At 36.8% G+C, this 10,338-nt stretch overlaps 1 protein-coding gene across 3 annotated transcripts in view; it reads right to left on the reverse strand.

The window, feature by feature from the left end:
• MYEF2 (myelin expression factor 2) overlaps positions 1–10,029 on the reverse strand; it is a 29,351-nt gene extending 19,322 nt beyond the window's left edge. For 2 of the 3 annotated variants that reach the window (XM_028126712.2, XM_028126711.2), the window contains exons 1-5: positions 9,792–10,029; positions 4,065–4,273; positions 2,785–2,837; positions 1,546–1,553; positions 1,348–1,441 (exon numbers count right to left, since the gene is read on the reverse strand). In XM_028126712.2, coding sequence (XP_027982513.1) covers positions 1,348–1,441; positions 1,546–1,553; positions 2,785–2,837; positions 4,065–4,273; positions 9,792–9,952 — 525 coding nt within the window. In that variant the 5' untranslated portion in view covers positions 9,953–10,029. Of the gene's footprint in view, positions 1–1,347; positions 1,442–1,545; positions 1,554–2,784; positions 2,838–4,064; positions 4,274–9,791 lie in introns of those variants that run through there. The other variant, XM_088024778.1, reaches the window with a different exon arrangement.
• Between the last annotated feature and the right edge of the window lie 309 nt (positions 10,030–10,338).

A 10,338-nucleotide genomic window follows, 5' to 3' on the forward strand; every position in this document is an offset into this window, starting at 1 on the left:
TCAGGATCAAGAGACCAACAACCAGTAACATTCCCACCTTGGACACGAATAACAACAATCAATTATTATTACAGCTAATATTTATTGTGTAGTTATTTAATATTTTGAGCAATGTGCTAAGTACTTTATATAATAACATCACAATCATAGTAGCTAACATTTATCAAATGCTTTATATATATTAACTCTGAGTCCTTATAAAACTATCAGATAGCTTCTAATATTATTCCCATTTCAGCGATAAGGAAACAAAGAAATAGAGAGTAATCAGAGTTAGGCAATTTGTTAAGTAGTTAAAGGTAAGTAATTTGCCGAGTCACAGATTATCTGATACCAGAGCCTGAATTCTTTACCATGTTATCTCATTTAATCCTCATAAAAACCCAATCAGGTGAATCCTATCAGAGTACTATTATAATTACTGAGGTTTAGAGAATAAGTAACATGCCTAGTCACAGAGTTAGAAAGTGATAGAGGTGGGACTCAAATCATTACTATACCAAATTAAACTGTGACCCACAGTAGTGCTCTACTACCACTGACTTGCAACCTTGCTGGTGGAGACTCTTCGGGGTCCTAACATACAATCTCAATCATTTGTAATACAGAATTTAGCAAAAATATATACATAACTGGTCTGTGATCCAACTATTCAGATAAGAGTAACAATATGAACTAAAGGTAGACATGAGAATGACTTCTGTTCAAGCTAATCATTACCAAGGTCAATTACACTTAAGTATAAATAGTTTTTTATCTATCTTCCGATCATTCTTTTTTCAACGGATTTATACTGCTACAGTTCCACACAAAGGGAATACCTCCACTTTAGAGGTTTTCAAGTTCCAATTACAAATTTCACTAACTGATTCATAAGTTTTCTTAAATTTTAATCTGGCACAGTTTCAAGGTGATTTTAATTAAAAGTGAGTATCAATCTTATTCAAAGCCGTAAGGTATTTGCATTATTAAGCAACCTTTTATTATCAACTACAAGAATATCTATTATATTTCTCAAATTAAGCAACACAATCTAAAAATTGAAAATGTCTATACCAAATGAAGTCAGCACCTAAAGTTTGCCATCTTCAAATATCTGAAATTTTTTTAATCATGTACCTCTGCTTATAATAACTTACAACAAATCAAATATATAAAACTGCTTAAAGGCAAATAGGAAACCATGTACAAGCAAAACTATGATCAATTATATAAAGCTTTGATAAGCATCTATGTTAAAAAAAAAAAAAGCTGTAGTCAGAGAAATACACCCCCAAAGATGAAAATCAAAGAAAACATGTCCTTATATTCAAAAGTTTAAATTATTCCAAATATAAGAACTCTTACCTCTTTAATATTCAGGGGTCTTCCACTAAGATCATATTTGTTCATAGTTTCTAGTGCTTTCTTTACAAACTCTTCATCTTTGAATTCAACCACACTTAATGGGGAAAAAATTTATAGGAAATGTTTATTTACTAAGTTTTCTTTTTCCCAGTCAGAAGTTTAAATTTGACTTAAGATACTTTAAAAAAAAATTCTTACCCACAACCCTATATCCAGGTAGATTTGTCAATATATGCAAAAGAAAAAAAGTTTTAGATCAGTAGGTGAAGTTAATGGCCGACTGTGATATTAAAGTCATTAAAAGCAATCAATAATACAATTACATTTTGTCTTTTACACTTCCAGAACATAATAGGCAAATGACCACAAATTTTCTGTCAATGTTTAAATCTATCTATTTAAGACAGTAAAATCTAGCATTTAACAATCTTGGAGCAAATATTTACTCCTCTAATATTTACTCTTAGAGGACTCTTCTTTAAATTAAAACTGAGTAGCGTCATTGCACAAATTCAATCAAAAGCAACTCAAGGAAATAATTGAAGGTTTCAACATACCTATTCTTATATTATTACGAATATTTCCAAAAGATGTATGATGCACAAGTTTTACGTTTATCTTTCAATTTTATTAAAATCAAAATAGGAAATAACCTCATTTTTAACTAAGTTCTCTATTAGAGAAAACTGGCTGCACACAATTTAACAGCATCCAGTTTAAGTATGTAAAAAAAATCACCTATGCTAAAGAAATTCATAAAATCATTTTAAAATAATTGTCATTATTACTGTTTGAAGTGCCATTTGAATGTGATGACAAAGCTTTCCTCATGCACCCAACTGGTTTTTGCAATATAATTTAACACTTTTAAAAGCTTTCCATTGTATTCTTCAGTGTATTGCTTTCTTGTTGCTAAAAATCAAAATCTACTTATCAACCAATTCCTTCTATGTCAATTTAATCATCAATGTCATTCATACCAATTGGTCAGAGCCCTGCCTCTTATGTAGTCTTGCAGGCTACCAAATTAAGTTCTTCAATATAAGTTTCAAACATACATTCTGAATTAACACCTTTAAGCTATGGGCTTCTCACAGAACTCTTAAGGGAATATTATCAATTCAGTAACTTTTAAAATATCCTTGAAGACATCAAAACACAACAAAAAAAAAATCCCGTATTAAAATCTATTGGCTAAGAAGAAGCATTACCCTAGAGCATTAGAAAAGTGAATGCCCTTTATGAAACCCATCCCTTCCAGGCAGCTAGTTTGGTTTGGATAAGTGTCAGACTTGCTAGTATAAAGCCTCAAATCTTGCATTATAAAGTAAAACAAAATGAAACTTAAGTTTCCAAAAACTGGTACAAATATTATACAAAAAAGTAAACTGCTGAGGAACTTTTAAACCTCAAGCAGATATTGCCCACAGCACTTACCCTTGATTTTCCTTCCGCATCCTTAAAGAGCTCCACGTATGTAACCTCACCAACTACATAAGACATACAAAAGGAAGATACCAAGAAACAATACATTTAAACACCAATATCTTGCTTTACTGCACACCTGTGCACAACTCTACAGAAAAGCACCTATTATTCACCAACAATCAAAACCAGACCAACATACCTCCTATCAATGGCTATGTAAATTTAACTAATTTTCTGAAATGTACATCATCCACGTTCTCTAAAAAAAGCTAACAACCATATTAACCTAATTCATACTACAGATCATATTTTGGCCAGCATGATATAGTTGGTGAACAAATGCACATATACATACAAATGGTCCCTTAGCCTATCATATTAAAAACATCAACATTAACACTTTTCAAATAACTTTGGTCGCCTACACACAACAGCTGTTTTAAGGTGACTTTCTACCTGAATGTCTTCAATCATATTTGCCATCAGTAAACTAAATTTACAAGTCATGCTTCACAGCAAGCCACACACTTTCTAAATAAAGTCAATGAATAAAACCAATCAAATAGTTGTCACCTTACAACAGATACACCAATGCAAATTTTTTTTTTATTTATTAGAAGAGATCAGCCTCAAAGCCAAGTACATAGTTTGCAGGACGGTTGAAACTCAATTTTTCAAGAGATAACAAAACTAACTTTTACAAGATCAAATATTAAAATTATTTTTCCCCAAAACCAACCATGTATATAAAATGAAGGTTTTCAGGTTATTCTAAAAACAAAACTGCAACAGCAGTAACGCAATTTTAATATAGAACTGCAGAGACAGCATCATGGCATTCATGACAATGCAAACAAAATGAACTCCACAGCCAGATTCCAGACTCCACCAAGATAATAACAAAACAGCTTTTGGAAAAAAATAATCAGACCTTATTATTCATACTTTAACACGCTAAATGTATTGCTTAACTAATGCAATAGTCCTTTAAAAATCTATAAAAACTTCAACTAGACAAAGCAATCACTTTAACAAAGTTCTTGGTGGCATGCATATGCTGGCTCACTACTATACCACTAAAATGGGAAAAAAAAACTTCATTTATCCATATGACTTTGTAATGAAATTGTGTCAAGTGAAAGAGAAGGAAAAGATTAATTCATGTCAAGAAATAAACAAAAATCAATTTTTTGAGTCTGTGTGGCTCAAGGGAATAAAAAACTTTTACTTAGGTCCCTCCCCCTTCTATATGAAGATTATCCAACAGTGGGTTTATCAGGGATGGTTACCTTTTTCTCTCATTAGATCTTTAATAGCTTGCCATTTCATGTCATATGGGATGTTGCTAATGAAAACTCTGTTTCGATTTGGACCCTTCTTTTCTCCAGTGCCTGAATTCTTGTCTTTTGAGTAAGGATGAAATCTATTGGCCTTCTTATTTCCTGAAGATTTTTCTTTTAATTCAGATTTATCTTCTTTGACTGATTCATCATTCTCCCTATGAATTAAAAACAAGAAGAAAACCTCAGTCATGTTTCTAATAATAGAAGCCTACATTACATAAATATTTTATATTTATCACTTCACAAAACTCTCCATTAAGTTACACCTTAGCAAAGCAGCTGGAGAGTCAGCTTGCTTGCTTTGAAATTACCCAGTACTATTTCAAAGCAAGGATTTGGGCATTTTACCAAACTTCTCATTTAACAATCCTCCTTTTTTTCCATATTAAATAGCTGCAGCATCCAGTCTCCCAGCTTCTCCCATCATACTACTTAATAAATATTATTAGAACCTAGCAAGAGGGGAAAACGGGTGATTTTATTCCTATAATAGATATAACTGCCTTCTTTAAAGAAGCGTTAACTTCCTAAGCTTCAATCAGAACTCTATAAAGAATTAATTTGCAAAAGGATACCCTGAAAAAAGTTCCATCTCTTTAAGGTTAATAGTTTCTTCACATAACTTTTCTCCTCCTTGCTTAAAAACATAATTAAAATACATAGTTATATTATCTATATATGCATACATTCCCCTATGACTTGTAAATTTTTTCTATTCCCAATTTTGATCGATGCAATTAATTGGTAAGGTATACTAATATTTTCATACTCAATATTTTCTGTGTATTAACTTATAAACTAGGTTAGGGTACTTCATAGAATCATACAATTTTTACTGGTAGTTATTACCTAGAAGGTGGGATGGAGTGGGAGTGGAGATGGGAAGCAGTACATAAAGGCAACACAAATCAGAATTTTATAAATCTACTTTTTAATAAGACCCTAACTGGAAAAAAATTTAATTTATAAGACTGCAATCATAATGCAACTATATGATGCTACCCACCAACCATCCATAACATGTAAATATATGCTTAAAGTAAATCTTATAGATAAAAATCTGGGTATATATTGTAAAAATGTAATTTACTTTTCAAAAGTAATCTTTTTTTACAGAAGAAATAACAATAGGTTTCTTTTAAATCACTAATTACTCTAGTGAATCTAAAACTATTTAATTAAAACTTCAATTTAAAGTAATTTTCCAAGCGGTGCCCGGGTGGCTCAGCTGGTTAAGCCTCCGACTCTTGATTTCCGCTCAGGTCATGATCTCAGAGCCCTGCATCTGGCTCCGCATTGGGTGTGGGGCCCTTAGGAATCCTTCTTTCCCTCTCCCTCTGCCCCTCCCCATATGCGCTGCCCCTCCCCCCAGGCTCTCTCTCTCTCCCGTTCTCTAAAAATATAAATAAATAAATAAATAAATTTTCCATAAACATATACAAATAAAAATCTCTGGGAATGACATTCAGAAATCCAAATCTTTTAAAGCTTCTGGCGTATTCTAACAACAAAACAGGCTTCATAATCCACGCTCTAATTTATCTTCTAAGCCAAGCAACTGTGGGAATCTATACACTGTAGTGCTCCACACACACTTATTGTGGTCATCTGTTCCATGATATACTGAACTTTCTAGGCACTACTTTTCTGAACAGGTTACAACACAGCCATAAACATACTATGTAAAATTCTGTAAGAACAAAAACGATCTGCTTTGCTATGAGCAGCATCTAGCATTGTGATGCACATACCATGTCACTCAATAAATATTAATTTTTGAATGCATGAACAGTCAATTAAGAACCCATCCTAATCTGAGCACAGATGGTGCTGCTGTCTGCCAGAAAAACTGCTAAAATCAAGGAAGAGACATTAAGGGCCAAACTTCCTCTGCCACCTTTTCAGACCTCGACAGGGGCACCTTTCCTGTCAAACATCTTCTCTCACCAGAAATGGCACGGCCTAGAAGCGGTCTTCACAGCTGTCCAACTCCACCAAGCACCTACCTGTCTGAATAGTGTGCCTCTTCTGCAAATGGCAGGAAGCAGCCAAAAGGTACAGAGGCATGAATACAGTAGATACAGGAACTCTTCTTTTTAACCCCCCAAAGAGCTCATTTACATAGTAGACTGAATTCAAAGAATGTCTTTTTAAAGTAACTAAGTCTCTGTTCAGGTAAGCAGACGTCTATATAGTCTCTAGCTCAATGCGCCTTCTCCTGCCTATTTTCTTCCTGGATGAAACTAATTATGAAAACGACACAAGGTTCTGAAATGCTATGTTCTTCTATTATATGAATGTTGTGTTTGCTTACAACCATCTCATAATTCCATAAATAATAAAGCGATATTATGTAGGGTAGGATACCCTCTCTAAAATGTTTATTCCAACAATGATCAGAGAGCGAATTACTTCAAGTTTTCCCCAATTAGTGGCATATTAAAGATACTGCTACACTGCTCATCTACAATGCATAAATTATCTATGGAAGGCAGATCAGTTTAGTAGCTAGAGGTATGGTCTAATTATTAAGAAACTAAGCTATAATTATTCAATTCCTCATCTCTTTTTATGCCATAAATACACGATGGGATAGACAAGATACATGTGAAAACTCTTAGAGAAACGATGCTATATAATATCAAATATTGGCACTATATCCAGAATTCCATGTAATAATGCCCAAACTATTCATTTAAACAAACCCCCTTCTTAATGTACTGGAAATAAAGACTGTGACTATTTTAAGTGATAAAAATGTTATCTACTCTTAAGATGGAATTATGCCTACCCAAATTATAAATTTCTGAAAAATCAATATTCAACATCAAATAAGGAAACAGTTTTAATATGATTTTAAAAACAGTGCTATAGTATGAGATCTAAAATTAAGCACAGTTCCCTTCTTTACTCCCAATATGATAAAAAAAAAAAAATACTACTCTACTTCAAACACTTCACCTTGCTTCAGTGCTTAATATTTTACACAATATTTTATACCCTAATGTAACTCTCAATCTCTATATACGGTGTTACTTAATCACACAGAACTAATAAAGAGTTGTAACAATACTGCTATTTTTCCTCCTAGTCACTTAAGAAAAGGAGAACTGGTATACAAACATTTTGGCATAAACAAAAAGACTAAGCCTAGGAAAACACCTTTAATTTCTTGTCAAAAGACGTGAACATGCCCACGAAATCCTCTGCGCCTAAGTTTCATGATCACAAAAGTTCACATCTGCATTTCTTAAACAAATTTACTGGGCCTTTTAAAGTAAAGGCCTTGAGGATACAAAGATGAATAAGACATGGTGGTCTCCATCCTCAATGACCATGGATTAACCTCAGAAAAGTCATTTCAATCTTTGTAAGCGGCACTCTGTTCACTTCTAAGTAAGGCAATATTTGGTAATTTTTATAATCTCTATGAATTCTTTTTTTTTTTTTTTTTTGTGCCTGGTTGTCTCCTTTGGTGGAGCACAGCACTTTTTTTTTTTTTTTAGATTATATTTATTTATTTGACAGAGATAGAGACAGCGAGAGAGGGAACACAAGCAGGGGGAGTGGAGAGGGAGAAGTAGGCTTCCCGCCGAGCAGGGAGCCTGATGCGGGGCTTGATCCCAGGATACTGGGATCATGACCTGAGCCGAAGGCAGACGCTTAACGACTGAGCCACCCAGGCACCCCAATCTCTGTGAATTCCTATCCTTAAAAATGTATGGTAATCAACTCAAGGGTTATGTGTTGGATTGTTAAGTACACGTATGGTAATCAATTTAAGGGTTATGTGTTGGATTATTAACTACTCCTGTTGGTTCTTAGAGTCAAAAAAAGGTTGTTAGGTTGATGCAGGTAAATGTCCCTAGTTATTCAGTATGAGTGACCCATGCTGGACCACTATATATTATGGTTCTTATGGAATTGACAGTACAAGAAACCCTTGAGAGTAAATCTGCATCTTTACTCAACTTTTGAGAAAAGAGGAAGGGCAAGAGATGAATTATAAGCAATACGAAAGAATCTTCATTTGTATTTACTAATAACATTTCTTAATTTCTTCACTTTGTATTCTCTTCATCTTCAGTTAGAAGTGAAAGAGATTCTTTTCCTACCTCTGTCCTCTCCTGTCCAGGTAAACCAAAATGAGACTTTAAAAGGGATTAGAGACTTTTAGTTCTGGGAGGTTTAGATGCCAGCTTCATCTGTACTGCCACTATTATACTAATCATACCCAAGTATAGTAGGGCTTCTCTCTGTAATTCAAGGCTGTACTTTTTGTTCAGGAGAAAAGGGTGACAAGCCCATTTTAGATATAAACAAAAGGCACATATTTTAAGTTTAGCATTTCAATGCTTTTTATTCGAATTTATGACGCCAAATCCCAGACAGCCAACATTTTCGCAGGCATGATAGAAAGTGCTCACTTTCCAGCAGCTGGGTTACTGAGGTGCACCACTTTGCATCTAAGAACAAATTCCACTGAGGCTGAATCTCTTATACTTGCACCTCTATTCTGCCTAGATGCAACTTATGCTATTCAAACCCAACTGAGAACAAGAGTGTCATAACTGAGCTGGGAGAGCTACCTTATCTGCACTCAACCCCTACACAAACTAGTCCAGGTCTTACCCTACTGCTTTAAACATTTTATACAAAAGAACATTTCTCTTTCCTATTTTAGTGTGACCATATGTTCACTGCTTTCTACTCTGAAGCATAACTGAGAGAAGGAAAAGGATGTTTTGGCTAAATTATTAACATACTTTCAACTTCAAGTTTAAACATGCAAAAGAAAGCCTGATTCATATCCTCTACATAACAAGAACAATGGGGAGCATAATATTTTCTTATAACTAGAAATTATGGATTCAAGTCAACTAAATCCTTTATAAGCACTGATGACTGGGGCAATCTTAAAAGTAGCGGGCTTTCTTCAATTAAAAAAATCTTATTTTACCAATTTACCAAAATTAAGAACAAACCATCACACGATGAGTTCTTAAAAAATAACCTGCATGACTTACAAACATTTGAGGGGGCGGGAGTGGGGCGGAGCAAGACACCACGCACATTTCCCTTTCAGAATAACCTCTTACCAATTCAAGAATAACACAATGGATTCAGGCGAACAGCACATTATTAAACTTCCTCTCGGTATATATCAGTTCAGAAATTAATATATACTTTGGAAAGCAACAATAAACACTGAACTTATAAAGCTCAGAATGAGGCTGGGAGAAGGGGGAATATTCCTTTTAAATACGTTCTCGGTAGTTAAGAGGAAATGTCCGATGATGTCATCCCTAGTTACTCCCTAGTGATGAACACTAACTACAGTACTGGGCTTTAAAAGAGGGACCATTTTCCTGCAGACCAAGGCGGCCGCGAGGCTTTGCTCAAAGGTTCTCCAGCTGAAGTCTGGGAAGAAGGGGTGACCCGCAGTCTCGGGCTGGAAACAGGGGAGGGGCGTCGGCACCGGGCTCACAGCCCAGCTCCCCCGGCATGGGGCGGGAGGGTAAGGCCTGGGAGCGGCCCAGCTTGCACCTGCTCCTCCCGCCGCCCACGGCCCGGGGGCGGTTATCCCTCACCGAGGCCCAGGACAGCTTCGACCCCCCACAGGCCGACTCCCCCCGCCCACCTCGCCCCGGTCCCCGGAGAAAAAGACAATACATTTTAACGCCATTGGAGCTGCTGCTGTGCTGCGGCGGCTGCTTCTCCGGCTCCGGCGGGTGCGGTTCTCGCCGCGGCTCGCCCGGCTGCTCCACGGGCTGCTGATGCGGACTGTCGTCGCCAGCGGCCCCGAGCACCTCGGGCTTGTCGGCGTCCGCCATCCCGCTACCGCTGCCTCCGCCTCCGCCGCCTGCGCTAAGGGGCTCCGAGCGCTACAATGGCGGCGGCCGGGAAAGCGGTAACGGATCCCGATTTGAAAAGGCCCCGAGCGCTCAGTTGCCCGGATCTCGCGAGAACCGGTCGGAGCTGGGAGACTGGGAGAGGGTGTGAGCCTGATGTGGGGGGTGGGAGTGGAGGGGTAGGAGGGGAGAGATGGGGTGGCGGCGGGTCAGGGCAGCCATTGCCGCAGTCCGCCCTACTTGAGCCCGGGGAGGGCTTGACTTGTCCAGAAGACCCCAGTGGGGCCATGTTCTGACCACCAGCCCCCTGTCGCTTGGCACCCAATGGTGTCTTCGCTTACAAAAGTCGGCTATGAGTGCTAGAAATC

Source organism: Eumetopias jubatus, unplaced genomic scaffold (assembly GCF_037043125.1).
Source record: "Eumetopias jubatus isolate StellerSeaLion01/CBP00866 unplaced genomic scaffold, mEumJub1_p1.0 scaffold_7, whole genome shotgun sequence".
Classification (NCBI taxonomy): domain Eukaryota; kingdom Metazoa; phylum Chordata; class Mammalia; order Carnivora; family Otariidae; genus Eumetopias; species Eumetopias jubatus.